Source organism: Tachysurus vachellii, chromosome 7, assembly GCF_030014155.1.
Source record: "Tachysurus vachellii isolate PV-2020 chromosome 7, HZAU_Pvac_v1, whole genome shotgun sequence".
Classification (NCBI taxonomy): domain Eukaryota; kingdom Metazoa; phylum Chordata; class Actinopteri; order Siluriformes; family Bagridae; genus Tachysurus; species Tachysurus vachellii.
In genome coordinates, this window is record NC_083466.1 from 22,195,140 (window position 1) to 22,212,868 (window position 17,729).

Below are 17,729 nucleotides of genomic sequence, written 5' to 3' on the forward strand. Positions count from 1 at the left end.
ATTATTAACAGAACAACACAAACGCATACCGACAGTGCAGCTAACACGCTAATGAGCTAAAGGCTAATGTGTAAGAGCTCCTGGACTCGGTCTGTACCTCTCACACGGATCTCCTGCAGGGGAATCGTGTCCCCTCCGCCATCGTAGGGTAAATACGGGTCTGCGGATCCGTCCTCCATTACACTGCCTCTGTGTAATAAACCTACTCGTGTCCCAGTCGATTCCTCCCCCTTCCTCCACGAGCGCGTCTCCTCATCAGCTGACGGTTAGGAGATTAACGCGATGATGTCATCGGTGAGAGAAGAAAGGCTGTGTCCCAAACCGCGGAACCGGAGCGTAGTTATAATGCACGAAGACAACCGTATCTCGACCTGCACTATGCTAACGTCAGATACTTTGCGTCTACAACTTTCCAGACGTACGTGGACCTTCGCATAACCGCCACACACGCCTTAAACACGGTCAATAACCGCCACACACGCCTTAAACACGGTCATGTGATTTGGAACACAGCCAGAGAGAAACCGGTTGCTATGGAGGTTCTGCTGATTTTAAAGGGTGTCGGTTTACACACGTAAACACACCATCAGCATTATTATAGAAACAACTTTGTACCTGGTCGTTCATTTATTTACATTTACAGCATTTAGCAGACGCCTTTATACAAAGCGACTTACATTCTCATTTACATTACCTCATTATCTCATTTACATTACCTCATTATCTCATTTACATTACCTCATTCTCATTTACATTCTCATTTACATTACCTCATTATCTCATTTACATTCTCATTTACATTACCTCATTATCTCATTTACATTCTCATTTACATTACCTCATTCTCATTTACATTCTCATTTACATTACCTCATTATCTCATTTACATTCTCATTTACATTACCTCATTATCTCATTTACATTCTCATTTACATTACCTCATTCTCATTTACATTCTCATTTACATTACCTCATTATCTCATTTACATTCTCATTTACATTACCTCATTATCTCATTTACATTACCTCATTATCTCATTTACATGATCTCATTTACATTACCTCATTATCTCATTTACATTACCTTATTATCTCATTTACATGTTCATTTACACTCATTTACATTCTCATTCTCATTTACATTCTCATGTACATTATCTCATTTACTCTCATTTATGATCTCATGTACATTATCTCATTTACATTACCTTATTTACATTCTCATTAACTAATTTACACACTCATTTACACGATCAGATTTACACTCTCATTTATATACAACTGAGCAATTGAGGGTTAAGGGCCTTGCTCAGGGGCCCAACAGTATCAGCTTGGTCGACCTGGGATTCAAACTCACAACCTACTGATCAGTAATCCAACACCTTAAACACTAGGCTACCACACACCCATTCATTTGTTCATGCATAAATTCATGCAGACACAGTTTAAGAGCTTCATTTAAATCAAACAGAATAAGGAACATTTTCAGTGACTTCATGGGATGTTTGTTGGTACCAGATGGGCTGGTTTGAGTATTTTCTGAAACTGAAACTGTTTTGATGAGTCTGTGCCAATGATAGCCTGAGATTAACCTGAGATTATTCTTGTTCTTGGGTGAAAGGAGTGGATCCCATTGTGGTCTTCAGCTGTTGAAGCGTATTCACCTCGAGGTTTAATGTTTTGTCCAAATCCTGTTTTTAAAAAATGACTTCAGGTCCAAAATGCTTGTTTGTGCTCATGTGAGCTTCATGAACATGGGCAGGAATGAGGAAAAGGAAGCTCAAGGAGTAAAAAAAATGTTCAAGGGTTAAATGTGGGGATGTGGTTAAGGTGTTGGACTACTGATCAGAAGGTCATGAGTTCGACTCCCAGGTCCACCAAGCTGCCACTGCTGGGCCCCTGAGCAAGGCCCTTAATGCTCAGTTGTATAAATTGAAATAAAAAAAAAAAATTGTAAGTCACTCTGGATAAGGGTGTCTGCTAAATGCCAGAAATGTAAATGCTGTAATTTGCCCTTCTGGTTTGTTAGTCTTTAGTTGTCTTCTATTCATGTTGGTGCTAGCTGTAGTCACAAATCTGTGACAAGTGGGATGAATAAATATTTTATATCCTTTAGTAGATTACAAAGATTATTTATAAGACAGTCAGTGATTTATGTGCTGCACATAACTGTTTTACAAGCTATAGCTTTCTGTCTCTTATCAATAGGAAACAGATCAAAATGGTTCCTTTAAGTTTGTAATACAACTGAAAACACTGTGCAACGTCGAACAACAGATGGAGGCTAACCAGTGTACATGGTACATGAAAAGGTGTGTGTAAAGGGGATTAATAAACAACTCTACAGCCTGAAATCCATCTGTGTTGCACCACCTGTTCTGTCAAAGGGACGAGAGAGAAAGAGAAAGAGAGAGAGACAGAAAGAGGGGGAGAGAGAGAAAGAGAAAGAGGGAGGTGGGAGAAAGCGAGAGAGGGAGAGAGAAAGAAAGAGAGGGAGAGAGAAAGAGAGACAGAGGGAAAGAGAGAAAGGGAGAGAGAGGGGGAGAGAGAGAGAGAGAAAGAAAGAGAGAGAGACAGAGAGAGAGGGAGAAAGAGACAGAGAGAGAGAGGGAGGGAAAGAGAGAGATAAAGAGAGCGAGAGAGAAAGAAAAAGAGAAAGAGGGAGAAAGAGAAAGAGAGAGACAGAGAGCACTTTTAAAGCACTTCCTGATCAGATTTGCATTAAGCAGAGTTAATGAATGGGTATTCAGTTAACAGCTATGACAGATATTGTCTTTAATAAGTCAGTACTTTACTGTACTCATTTTAAGTAATAAACCACTTGTATGAATGTTCTTAGTAAATCACTCAGCATTTCACCAAGTATTATATTCCTTTAATACCACAGCGGTTTACTAACACAAACAAATTGTTATATATTACAGGAAGACATTTCATACTTTTTAACCAGTTTACGTTCAATGTCGTGAAACATACATGAACCGCGGTCACTTCCGTTACTGCAGCTCTAATTCACTGGAGCTTTTTTCAAAATGTACATTTACGGCATTTGGCAGATGCTTTTATCCAGATCAACTTAAATTTATCTGATTTTTATGTACACAACAGGGCAGTTGAGGTATAAGGGCCTTGCTCAAGGGCCCAGCAGTGGCTCCAAGTTAAATGTATAGTGTTATTCATGTCTGTACTTTTGAGAGTCACACACAGCTGGCACCAAATTCCTTGGGTGTGTCAACACACTTGGCCAATAAACCTGATTCTGATTCTGATGATTCTGATGTTAGGATTTGAACTCACAACCTTATCCAAAGTGCTATATTCTGATGATGTGATTGGAAGAGGGCTGTGACTGGAAATCTGCAGGAATTTAAAAAAAAAAAAAAAATCAGGATGAAGGTTCTGAGTCGTTCCCTCGCCTCTTTCTGCCCTGATCCCTGTCCTGAAGATTTTCCCATGAAAACGTAAAGATACGACTTCACCTCTGACTCTGATAGGTTTATATAAAAGTACGTTTTAAATCTGAGAGTCTGCCATAAGTTGCTGTTTAGGGGTTATTACTATGGAAAAGTTACCGCGTTAAAACACGGTAATTTAACGAGATTGAAGGGATGTGGTAGCCTACTGGTAAAGGTGTTGGACTAAATACCGGAAGGTCATGAGTTTGAACCCCAGGTCCACCAAGCTGCCACTGCTGGGCCCCTGAGCAAGGCCCTTAACCCTCAATTGTTCAGTTGTATAAAATGAAATAAATTGTAAGTCACTCTGGATGAGGGTGTCTGATAAATGCTGTAAATGTAAATGTAACTCCATGCTCCATGAAAATCATTCCACATCATCTGATAATGAGGTTGGATGCTGAGGAAAAATACCCAATAAAAAATCACCATGAGATCCAAAAGGCGGTTTAAAAATGGAAAGGCATTGACGACTCCATTGAACTTTTATATCATTATAGCAGAATTAGTACACAAAATAATGTTATATGATATGTAGGGCATCAGCTGCCCTGTATGTGTTTTCCAATAACTACATAGGAACTGTCTCTTCTACACCTCTGTATGAAACGTATATATGTTAGATATTTGTATTATTGTATTATCTCACTTTAATTCCACGAGATTCATATCACCCGCCTACTCCTGCCTGCATGAGAGTAAACAAAAATGGCAGTGTCTGCGAAATATATTCCAAGACATGGCTTATCTTTTACAGATTTTCTCACTGACTTCATGTGGATGCAGGGTTTAACAAAACCCCTGAACAGAGGTTTCAGTATTATTGGTATTAGTATGGTGGTATTAGTTCAGTATCATTAATACCGGTGCCTTAAAAAAAAAAGTTAACTTGGTATTTAAATTCCTAATTTCCTCATTTTCAGCTAAGTCTGTTTCCTTCCTTTCAGCTAAGTCTCTTCCTTTCAGCTAAGTCTGTTTCCATAATATGAGACATAATCATACATTTATCCTAATAAATCCCTATTCATTTCTACTCAACAGCTCAACAACACTCTGAAAAACTTGTTCCTTTAGGCAAAAGACTGCTCATTTCATGCAAACCTCGTTCATTTGAATAAGTATTCGCTTTTAAAGGCAAACTCGTATTGAAATATTTACACGAAAGGGAAATCCTATCAATCCTGCAAGACAGCAGAGCATACTTTATATTCTAGTCGATCTATTTTATGTTAAAGGAGCAAAAACGTATTTAGGTGACTTATAGACATCCTCGCCTTTACATTACATTCCTACAAACCAGATGAACCAGATATCCAGCCTCCCATAACTCTCGGGATTAACAACAGAGGAATGAAAATGCTTGTAGCGTGTGCAGAGTTTAGAAAAATATCAGACTTAATACATATTTAACAGACAATCCGTCTTTCAGAAAGCTCGTCAGATGATTTGTAAAAAAAAAAAAAAAAAAAAACAATAAGCCAAAATTTTAAGTGGAATGGTGTCTGGGGTCTGGATGATCCACAGGATCGCACCAGTGTCGTGCTTCAATGCCACTCATGTACACTTTATATTTACAGAAAATAAGTGTGGGTGGACAGAATGTTAATGCGTAAGTGTGTGTGAGGTCCAAGCTGACTACACATATCCAAGGAAAGGCTTTGTGTTGCCAGGTAACCGTACTCTGGAAGTGACGATGTTACCTGTCAGTTTGGCCACATCTCAATCCAGCACAACTAGTTCACCTCGAGACCAAGTGGCACTCACACACTCCAACACATCTGCTCACACACTTTCACTTAAAAACATATAGGAAATTCAACACCTTTGACCGAGTGACCACCCAGGACAATATAGTCACGGACAATTCTCACACACACACACACACACACACATAGAGCAGCTAAAGAAGCTTCTTAACCTGTCGTTAGTGTTACATACTTCTCCTGGAGTGGCATGCAGTCTGGTCCATTGTGTCACAGGCGACTTGCTTTCCTCGACACGTAAGCGATCAGATATCATCCCATGTTGTTTCTCTGTGTGTCCTTGGACAAACTTTGGCATCTGGAGTGAGACTTGAGTGCCTTGTCACACAAGTAAGCTTCCAGTTCAAGGGCAGCCAGTCAGAATAAAGCAAGCGGATAGGGCAGAGATTGGTGAGTGACGGTGTAAGCCGACACCCATCGGTTGCGCAAGCACAAAGCCCGGGCCATGCTGGCAATCCTGTGAACAAAGGCTCTGCTATGTGATCGTCGGCCTGCTGATGAATTATCAACTTGATGAGGAGCAGGCAAAACCAAGCTTTATAGAATTCCTCAGGCAGAACTGCATTGTTGGAAAATATTTTGTGTGTAGAATTATAAAGAGCTCACTGACAATCCTGTGACTATAATATATTGAGCCCTCAATTCAGTCAAAGCAGACAAAAATACTTGACTTATTTATAACACAGAGCTCGCACATCATGCCCATGTGACTAAGTCGAATCATTTTTTTAGGACACCACAATTTTTGTACAGAATGCTGGAAATTTACAGCATTTGGCAGACGTCCTTATCCAGAGCGACTTACATTTTATCTCATCTTTCATACAACTAAGGGTTAAGGGCCTTGCTTTGTTACGGGGTCCAGCAGTGGCAACTTGGTGGACCTGGGATTCAAACTCACAACCTTCTTAACACCTTAACCACTAAGCTACCTCAATCTTATTAGTCTTGATTGCCAAGCTAACATGTGATAGCTATTCCAATAAAGGCAAATACTATCTCTTAAAAAACATCCAATCCAATTTCTGTGTCCAGTTGGCATCAGTGAGCCTTGTGTTCCCATGACCCTGTTGTTCAGTGGGATGTCCTCTGCATAAATACCAGTTTATATCCCAGGTCTTGATACCTGCCATTGTATGAGACATATATAAATTTATTACTGATGTTGATTTGTTTTTTTGAGACACTGAAGCTGCTATAGTTCACTGTCTGTGGAAATATACGTGTTTTCCCAGTAAATGAGTAACTTGAGACAGGAAGTAATGGAACAATTTGAACTAATCCTGTAATCCAACACTAATATGATTTTTTTTTTTTTTTTAGATAAAAAAAATTTCAACTTTCTACTCAAGATAATCAGATGTGCTGTTTTAGGGAAGCAAGGACACAATGTAGTGTCTCTTTGTGAGTGAATGTGTCCTAATATATTCCTGTGGACACATACACAGAGCTCTGTGTTGTAAAAAAAAAACAAAAAACAGTAGACAGAGGAGTCTTGTAGTCTGACGCGCCTCAGCAAACTCAATTGTGCCTAAAGAACTTTGAGCTAAAACAATCAATTAGATACATAAACACCAAACCAACTCATACACAGCTACTTCTACGTTAAGCACACATGCTTTCTGCCGGAAGGAACCTTAAAAGTATTAAAGTATTAGAACAAGAAATATCAGTGAAGTATTCTCCACCCTGCTGATGTGTAAATGTCATAAAAGTCAAATTTCCTGGTACGTGTAAACAAAAGATATTGGCATTTGATGACACATTTGTCCTTTGACCTGCTTTAGACCAGAAGAATGAAAGGAAATATAAACCAAACAAAAACCTATAAACGAACCTCTATTATGCAAATGTTTTCTTTACAGTAAATATTAGACAGTTCACAAAACCTAAAGTATAAGAGCCTAGAAGAAGATAAATTGCAGAAAGTGTGAAACATGGAATCCCAGGGGATTAAACTGACTATATATCGAGTGGATGAATGGATGGACAATGGGTTAATGAGTGGACAGATGAATCAGAATCAGGTTTATTGGCCAACTGTGTTGACACACACAAGGAATCTGGTTCCAGCTGTTTGTGACTCTCAAAAGTACAGACATAAATAACATTACACTATACTATAATGACAGATAAATGGATGGATGAATAAATGGTTGGATGGATGGATTTGAGAATGAATGGATAAATGAACATATGGGTGGATGGATAAATAGATGGACGGATGGAGGAAGGGATAACATGTATATACAGTATGAATGATGTATGAATAGATGGATAAATGGGGATGAATTAGACTGACTGGCTGAACAGAGGAACGTGTGGCAGGCTCTCACCCGGTGAAGCGTCTCCGTCCAGCAGATTGTCGTCCTCGGTGGTGTGGAAGTCCATGATGACGCCGGCGCCATCGAGCAGCTCCTCGTCACTGCTGGCGCTGGTGATGCTGTTGTAGCTGTTCCTGCAGTAGCCTCTGTTAAACAGCTGCTCCGACTCCATTTAGATGTGTGGCACCCTGAGAACCACAACACACACACCCACCCACACACCCACCCACACACACACACACACACACACACACACACCGACAGACAGTTAAGACTTGTTTAAAATTTCATGGCGTGTAATTCTAACAGAAAGGCTTTGTAAAGTAAAACCAGCTCTTACTGAATCAAAGCTGGCTAATTAAGATCCTTCAAATGAAAACATAAAGGCACTTAAGTACATTATTTAGTTTTTGTCCACACCTGTGAGGGTGAATTGCTGTCATTGTCTTTGTAAGTCCCTTGATCCTGTATTTTATTAATATTGTTAAATATACACATACTGATTGGGGACAAAATAGTAGTCCCTAATCTAAACCACAATTATCTATTCACTGATTTAAAGTTTTTCTTACCACACCTCTTTTAAGTAGATTGCCAGGAACAGAGGCCTTGCCTTCTTTACTGAGACTGACAGGCACTGAGATTGACATACAAAGGCCACGCCCCTCTTACTGAGATTGACAGGCACGGAGATTGACAGGCACGGAGATTGACATGCACAAAGACACCACACCCCCTTTACTGAAATTAACAAGCACAGACGCCACTCACTTACTCACTCATTTTCTACCACTTATCCGAACTACCTCGGGTCACGGGGAGCCTGTGCCTATCTCAGGCGTCATCGGGCATCAAGGCAGGATACACCCTGGACGGAGTGCCAACCCATCGCAGGGCACACACACACACACAGACTCATTCACTCACACAATCACACACTACGGACAATTTTCCAGAGATGCCAATCAACCTACCATGCATGTCTTTGGACCGGGGGAGGAAACCGGAGTACCCGGAGGAAACCCCCGAGGCACGGGGAGAACATGCAAACTCCACACACACAAGGCGGAGGCGGGAATCGAACCCCCAACCCTGGAGGTGTGAGGCGAACATGCTAACCACTAAGCCACCGTGCCCGCACAGACACCACTCACCCTTTATTTAGATGGACAAAGGCCACGCCCCCGTCACTGAGATTGACAAGCACAGGGGCTATATATATCCTAGCATGGCACAGACAGGAACAGAGGCCTCAGGTTTGTATTAGGACACATATGAGCCACAAACACTCAGTGTGCGTGACATTTTGACATGACCAAATGAAACTCCGCCTACCTTTCTTTATATACTACTATAATTTACTTACAAAATATGACCAAAATACAATGAAAGTATTCTGCTGAAATTAAGACCTGAGGTGTGAAAAACATATCTTTTGCTCGTCACAAAGCATCTTTAAAGAAATCCAGATGTAGATCCTTAATGAGTGGGCAAAGGGTAAAAATAAATAAATAAATAAAAATCATCCTGCACTGTGACTGCGACACAGACGCTACACACAGCGATGAATCTAGATAATACTGTAGTAATACACTATTAACAGACATGTAGAGCTTCATCAATGTCTGTCTTAAGTTTACCAGATAAATTCTAGTCACATTCCAACTTTTTTTCTGATCTACACTGTTTTGAACTGAACCTTTGAATCTTTATTGTCCTGAATTATCAGAGTTGGAAAAAAGTTCAAACTCACCAGCATTGACTGCAAACCAGTGCCTCAGCATCATCCCTTACTGGAGCTGCACTTACTCATCTCTCACTCTCTTACACACACTCACTCACACTCTCTCTCACTCTCTTACACACACTCACTCACACTCTCTCTCACTCTCTTACACACACTCACTCACACTCTCTCTCACTCTCTTACACACACTCACTCACACTCTCTCTCACTCTCTTAAACACACTCACTCACACTCTCTCTCACTCTTTTACACACACACACACTCACACTCTCTCTCACTCTCTTACACACACTCACTCACACTCTCTCTCACTCTTTTACACACACACACACTCACACTCTCTCTCACTCTCTTACACACACACACTCACACTCTCTCTCACTCTCTTACACACACTCACTCACACTCTCTCTCACTCTCTTACACACACTCACTCACACTCTCTCTCACTCTCTTACACACACTCACTCACACTCTCTCTCACTCTCTTACACACACTCACTCACACTCTCTCTCACTCTCTTACACACACTCACTCACACTCTCTCTCACTCTCTTACACACACTCACTCACACTCTCTCTCACTCTCTTACACACACTCACTCACACTCTCTCTCACTCTCTTACACACACACACTCACACTCTCTCTCACTCTCTTACACACACTCACTCACACTCTCTCTCACTCTCTTACACACACTCACTCACACTCTCTCTCACTCTCTTACACACACTCACTCACACTCTCTCTCACTCTCTTACACACACTCACTCACACTCTCTCTCACTCTCTTACACACACACACTCACTCTCTCTCACTCTCTTACACACACACACACTCACACTCTCTCTCACTCTCTTACACACACACACACACTCACACTCTCTCTCTCACTCTCTTACACACACACACACTCACACTCTCTCTCACTCTCTTACACACACACACACACACACTCACACTCTCTCTCTCTCTCTCACTCTCTTACACACACACACTCACACTCTCTCTCACTCTTACACACACACACACACACACACTCTCTCACTCTCTTACACACACACACACACACACACACACACACTCACACTCTCTCTCACTCTCTTACACACACTCACTCACACTCTCTCTCACTCTCTTACACACACACACTCACACTCTCTCTCACTCTCTTACACACACACACACACACACTCACACTCTCTCTCTCACTCTCTTACACACACACACACACACTCACACTCTCTCTCACTCTTACACACACACACACACACACTCACACTCTCTCTCACTCTCTTACACACACACACACACACACACACACTCACACTCTCTCTCACTCTCTTACACACACACACACACACACCTCTCTCTCTCTCTCTCTCTCTCTCTCTCTCTCTCTCTCACTCTCTCTCTCTCTCTCTCTCACTCAAACTGCTGTAACACTACAGGATGTTTTTCTGAACTGCCAACACATGTTGTACATGGAATCCTATTTTTCTTATTTTTAAACCTGTTATTTTGCTAATTTATTTTGGTCACACAATTTGTTTTTAAACTTTAACATTTCTTTTAGTAAAAAAAAAACCCAAGTATGTAAGTGACAAAAGTTCTTCTTGGTGAGCGTGTATCAGGAAATTTACAGTATGTTCAATTAAAATTGTTCAATTGTCTAGACAGCAAGGTAAATCAGTTAGTTAACTGATAGTTGGGACTGCATGTAGTGTGTGGCACAACAATCACCACTTTCTGCTACGTTATTCAGGTAAACAGTCATTTCAGAGTAAAATATCCGTGTGAGACATCCTACGTCTCCTTTCACACGAACACCATGATTGTGATCAAAAGCTACTGTCAAGAGCTTAAAAAAACAAACAATGAACAACATTCCTTGAAAAGTTAAAAGAAAGAGTACAGAGTAATTACTAAAAATGTGCCATCAGCTCAGAAAAAAGCTCAAATCTAATAGCAGATCATATTTCAAACTCTTACAAGTAAATTCGGTGAGTGGTAGAAAAGTGAGTCAGTATTCATCAAGTCTCCCTGCAGCTGTAATCTCTCATCTTAATGCTCTCCAAGAACAATCAGAAGCCCGACACTTAGGAGAGACGATTTCCCCTTTCTCCCTTTCTCTCTCTCTCTCTCTCTCTCTCTCTCTCTCTCAGAGATGGACCATGACTCATCATGTGAAGCCTTACAGTCACAAGCCTTAGCTGGAACGAGTTCAATTAGAATAACGGGAATAATTCTACCATGTGCCATGAGCTTTCCTGCAGATCTTGTGATCAGAATCAAAAAAAGAAATAAATAAAAGCCAACATTTTTCTACAATGGATGTCTCACGAACACTACAAGCCAAACACTCATTGTGTGTGAGGATTTGGTATGATGACTTGCGATGAAACGATATAACTGTGTGGACGATTATGTGAAAAAAGATGACTAAAATTTTAATAGCAGTTCAAAAAATGTCAATAAAATCGATTGATTCGTTTGTTCTTCGCTGGTTCATTCACTGGTTCATTCATTGATTCATTCGCTGATTCATTGAATGATTCATTGATTCATTCGCTGATTCATTCGCCTTCAGTAAGTGTGTCCTGGTCAGGGTTGCTATAAACATTAATGTCATTAATGAATAATACAGCGATTCAGCTTGAGTTCACTCCCCTCACTACAGTTCAAATGATTAAAGAATTAAATGTAAATTTATTTCATTCAATTCTAGCTCTCTGGTACACAAGATAAGGTGTAACAGGAATGACGACTGACCTGTACCACTTTCACAGAGGAGGACAATTTAACAGCCACAGGAACGGAAAGGAAACCCTTTAATACCCGTCCACCTGATTTACCCAGGAGAGGAGAATGACTTTCCCTGCATATGAAGCCCTTCTGAATGCTGAAGTGTTCAACACAGCTAAACCTGCACAGTCCCGTTGAACACATTATACAGAATAAAAACACAGATCTACAGCGGATTACGGTTTTCCCCCCAAAAGGAAACACTCAAAAATGTAAATCCCAAAGTTCACATTGTGATTGTAACACTTAGCTTCGAGGAGGTAACAGTAATTCAGATGCTTTTTATTTTTTTAACTCAATGCTTTTTGTATTGTGCAAATTGTGATCTCTTTATTACATATTTATTTATTTTAACACATTTACAAACCGTATGAATTTTGAAGAATATTAGCAATTTTTTACTTTTTGCCATTATTTTTAATATATAAAAAATTATTATTATGTTTTTAATTCAATTATTAACATTATACATACATATATATAATATATATATATATATATTATTCCTACATTTTATGTACTAGGCACATGGGCTTAGTGGGTGTTTGGAGGTTCAATCCCCGTCACCACCCTGTGTGTGGAGTTTCCATGCTCTCCCCGTGCTTCAGGGGTTTCCTCTGAGTTCTCTGGTTTCCTCCCTCAGTCCAAACACATGCACTGTAGGCTGACTGACTGACCTCTCTATGTTGTCTGTAGCGTAAGATTGTGACCCGTGATGGGTTGGCAAACTGTCCAGTGTTGTCCCCCACCTTATGTCCTGATAGACTCAGTTTAATAAATTCAGTTTAAAACTAAAATAAAAATGATTACAAATTTTGCCTATTCATGCTACTATATTTTTATTCATAACAGTTTTTTTTCATATGCAACCCTACATACACCTTCGAACATTTTATATGTTGCTCACCAATAGTAGTGAACACAAATCAAGTTTTGGTATTAAAAATAAATCAAGAAACATAAAATCCCATCTACTGCTCCTTTCCGCAATAAACAGCGTTGTAAATGTCGTCCACTAGAATAATGACTTTGAATTGCAAATCCAACCACAAGAAAGAGCCCAGCACTGTTCTGTGTGTCGTTTCAGAGCAAACGAACCCTGCAGCTGAATTACACACATAACACAACTTTACAGCTGTTAACTCATTGAACTTTATTTTTGTCTATTTACACCCGTGTTCATGTTCAGCACTGAATGTTTGTGTCATGTCTCACTCCATAGTGCTTTATAAATATAAAGCTTACACTGAAAGTAGACACTCAGGGACTTAAGACTGTTGTTTTTTTATAAAGTATTTATTTTTATCGAGCCCTTTGAGAGCAATATATTTATTGAAATGTTCCAAAAAAAGAAAAAAATCTAAACATTAACATGCTATCAAGCCCTGCATCTAATATTAATTCTAGAAAATAAATAAATAAATACATTTGAGCTCAGCTGAACACACAGTGAGCGATGAACACTTCACCATGGTAACCCAGGAGCGAGCGAGGAGGCGAGCGTGTGTAAATGGATTAGATTAGAAAGGCGGCTGATAAAACAAGGCACCATAACACACCGCCCGATCGAGCTACTTTCTTCTCTGTGCTGCAAGAAAGCTATCGCGTTTCACCCGCTTTCATGTAGGTGTGTTGTTAGTTGACACAAAGGAACGAGTTTGGGAAACACACGGCTGGATTTTGACTGAAATGTGAGAACAGAGTCAACCTTTTCATGCGCTATTTATTCATGCAGTTTCTGCTGGTGAGACAGATAGTGTTGCAAAACATCAGCTGGAAACTCGGCCCACTTCTTTGCCCTGATGTCATGGAGGTAGAACCTGAGTCAGAGATGAATCAGCACATTCAAAAGCACCTGAAATACCGAAATCCACATCACCGGCACGTCTAATCATCAAGCAGAACAAACACCAGTGTAAGCACAGATTTAGCAGAGATACTGCGAGACGTCACGTGTGATACGATAAGAAGAACACACTCAACGCTGCATGAGAACACACTCAACGCTGCACGAGAACACACTCAAGGCTGCACAATAAAAACTGACTGAATACATGTCTTAGGTATCTATTTTCAACTGATTACAACATTCAGCATTATAAAATGATATAACAAAACAAACAATACACGTTTGAATGCCACTTTATTTGGGTGTTTGAGGTTGCCAGATCTCAACCAAAATCTGCCCAATTAATACATCTACACCAAAAGACCTGAAAGTAGACATGTTCACTACATACTGCATCCGCAAATCCAACAGCACTGTGGATGACCTGTGCACACGCCCCTCACACACACACGCCCCTCGCACACACACACGCCCCTCGCACACACACAAGCCCCTCGCATACACACACGCCCCTCGCACACACACACGCCCCTCGCACACACACACGCCCCTCGCACACACACACACGCCCCTTGCACACACACACACGCCCCTCACATTTGGGCCTCGCGATCAGACTGTGGAACTGTTTCTTCTTTCGTTGTTGTTTTCATGTAGCATCATGGTCCTGGAGAAACGTTTCATTTCACGATGTACTGCGTCAGCTATAAAGGGTTCAAATGACAATAAAAGCTTCTTGACTTGATGTGACTTATTCTGGTGCTAAATGAGGTGTGTCTGAAGCTACATTAACCTCATTTGGCAGATGGCTATTTCCAGATTTATATTCTGTTTACATTTACCTGATTTTGAAAAACTTAGCAGTTAAAGCTCTTAGTCAGGAGCACAACAGTAGTAGATCAGCAGTGCAGCAATTTGAACTCACAACCTTTTCATCAGTCCTCTAACATTTTACCCACTGAGCTACCACTTTCACTCACAGCTCTCCGTAGCTCAAATATGTTTTCCAACTGTGAGCTTCACAACAACCAGGCTATGGTACTGAGAGCCTATCAAATGATATGATACGCTGTGTTGTCTTTATGTTCAAAATCTCATCTAAAACACTTCAGCTGAAATCTGGAACACTCAAACACACACACACACGCACACACACACGCACACACACACACAGGCAAAGCTATTTTGTAAACCTGCTTGAAGTCTTTTTTATCTCTGACCCTTGAATGACAGGAAAAACTACAGATTTACAAAACCAAATGTTTATATTGTAAGTCATATTCAGATGGAGAGTAAAATCGAGGGCAGATACAGAAAGATCTAAAAACCTGTAAAAGCAGTTTCAGGAAGGTGGAGGATTTTTTCCATGTTGTAATTATCCACCTATTGTGTTCACATTATCAGCAGGTTGCCAAAGACAAACTTCTCCTCCTGCAGAGAAATAGCCACCGTTCCTTCTAGTACACATCCTTTTTTTCACTCCTGTTTATGCGCACCATTGATCACTTTTACACACCAAGAACAACAGTGAGTAACTTGGCTGAATAAATGAAAGGCTAATTCATGCTTTGACTACAGAAGTCAATTATATCTAATAAATATTACAATTGAAACACAAATGCAGCCCAGGCCCAGTGTTGAGAATTTCTGGGCTGTAAAAGTGGCTCGTGTGTACAGAGACACACATCTTGATACTCGTGTAAACCCACACATGAATCACAGATGTTCTTGTTTATTTCAGGTGTAACAGCCATTACTGTCCCAATATGCTTAAAAATAATGATGCATCAAAGAACATCGCATAAGAAATTCTGTTAATCACATCCTGTAAATCTGAAATAGCAGAAACACTGAAAAAGAATCAGTCATCTTTTATATAGTATAGCTGACAAAAAGCGTGCATTACAGGTGGAAATTTGGGCCCTGAATGAACGATAAATTAGAAGAAAAAAATTGCATGAGACCAACAAACAGACAAACAACAGTCCTGAGATCTGATGACAATACAGAGTAAATATTCTACATGAAAGCTAATATGAAAATTTTGTAAAGAAAATCTGTCTGATCAAATCAAGAGGAAGTTAGATATTCAAAGAAAATTGACAAATCTGCTCGAAAATACTGAGTTAACAGGTTTATGAATCTAAAATCTCGGGTTAGTATAAGATTATATAAGACATCCGGTATGTCCGTGGAGTTGCTGAAAGATTTCTGTAGCAATTTTGACAGATTTGCTTGGAGTAGTCTCTATATTTTATAATAATCTATATATAATCTTGGAATGATCTCTATATATAGTCTCTGAGAAGGTTGTCTTCGTGCTCATCACATGAAGAAACTCCACATGCAGTACAAACAAATCATTTAATACAAACTGACTGTTATGGCCGTGTGTGTCGGAAAAACCCACAAAGCTTCACTTTTAAATGCTGTCTGTTTGTTTTGTGTTGAAATTTGTGTTTGGCTTTTAAATCACTTCCAATGCAGGGTTTCAGTTTGGTTTCTGAAGCTGACAGAAAAGACAGCTGGAGTTTCTTTTGTACTGGATTGTCTTAGATATATATATATATATATATATATATATATATATATATATATATATATATATATGCAAAAATGAATTGTGAAACAAAGAAATTGTCATTTGAAATATGGCTGTATTTATTTCTAAGATATGATAAACCTGTAGCACATCTAGTTCATAATATTCAACTTTTCAGTACATTGCTTTGCATTGTTTATGATTCAGAAATAAGAATCAAATTGAACCGAATCACGAATCATCAGTAATATGAATCGGATCGAATCATCACACGTTTATAGTTCTTTGTAGTATTTACAGGAGGCAAAACATTCTTTCCAGAAGCAGGTAGGTACACGTACAGTCTGTAAATCGCTACACAAGTAAACACATTCCCTTCACCTGTCCGTGTGAAACTAATCCAGCCTCGGGTTACTTAAAGGCGCCATATTGAATCACAGATCACGTGACCACATGACAGCCCAGACAGCACTATGAAGCTCGTGATGTTTATCATTTTTATATAATGTGCGCGCGCTGATCAGGTAAACACACCTTAGCTCAGTTGGGGTTCAATGTGCAGCTCAAATATCTATCAAACCAATGCACCATATAGCGTGTCCATGTATACTGCGGTGTAAATGTGTAAAACTCGCTCTGTAACGTTATTACACACTTGTGTGAGCTCGTGGCCTGACACTAACACATCAACACTCTGTAGACTCACCTGGCTGTTTGTGTTCAAACCCTGGACAATGTTTACTAATTTATATATAATCACTGCTATTAGCTACATGCATCAGACTGACAGGTGATCAAAACAAGCCAAGAGTGACATTACACACACACACACACACACACACACACACACACACACACACTTCCAAAATCGATGTGCAATAGAAACAAAAGCATATTTTTTGTTTACCTCGGCAAAGTCTCTAGATCAATCATACTTTCAGCAGCAGACCAACAACCTCCTTTGAAATTCTATCTGACATTTTTATTCCTTCTTTTATGATGATGCTCATATGATTCTTTTTTTTTCCCCCCTTTAGTCCGGTTGCTGTCAGTGACGCCACTTCCGGTGTATTTTAACCTCTCCGCTTCCTCCTGCCGAGCTTCTTACAGACGCTGATATGCATCGTCTGTGTGACATGATGAAGAATAAAACAATTCAGTTTTCAATTCTGTTTGTTTGTGTAGAGCTTTTAGCAATGTCTCATTGTCTCTGAGCAGCTTTACAGAAGTATGGAAACA

At 39.8% G+C, this 17,729-nt stretch overlaps 1 protein-coding gene across 5 annotated transcripts in view; it reads right to left on the reverse strand.

Moving 5' to 3' along the window:
• clcn3 (chloride channel 3) overlaps positions 1-17,551 on the reverse strand; it is a 37,769-nt gene extending 20,218 nt beyond the window's left edge. For 2 of the 5 annotated variants that reach the window (XM_060874979.1, XM_060874982.1), the window contains exons 1-2: positions 17,398-17,551; positions 7,555-7,730 (exon numbers count right to left, since the gene is read on the reverse strand). In XM_060874979.1, the coding sequence (XP_060730962.1) occupies positions 7,555-7,714 (160 nt within the window). In that variant the 5' untranslated portion in view covers positions 7,715-7,730; positions 17,398-17,551. Of the gene's footprint in view, positions 1-97; positions 462-5,393; positions 5,550-7,554; positions 7,731-17,397 lie in introns of those variants that run through there. The other 3 variants (XM_060874981.1, XM_060874980.1, XM_060874985.1) reach the window with 3 other exon arrangements.
• Positions 17,552-17,729: the final 178 nt, after the last annotated feature.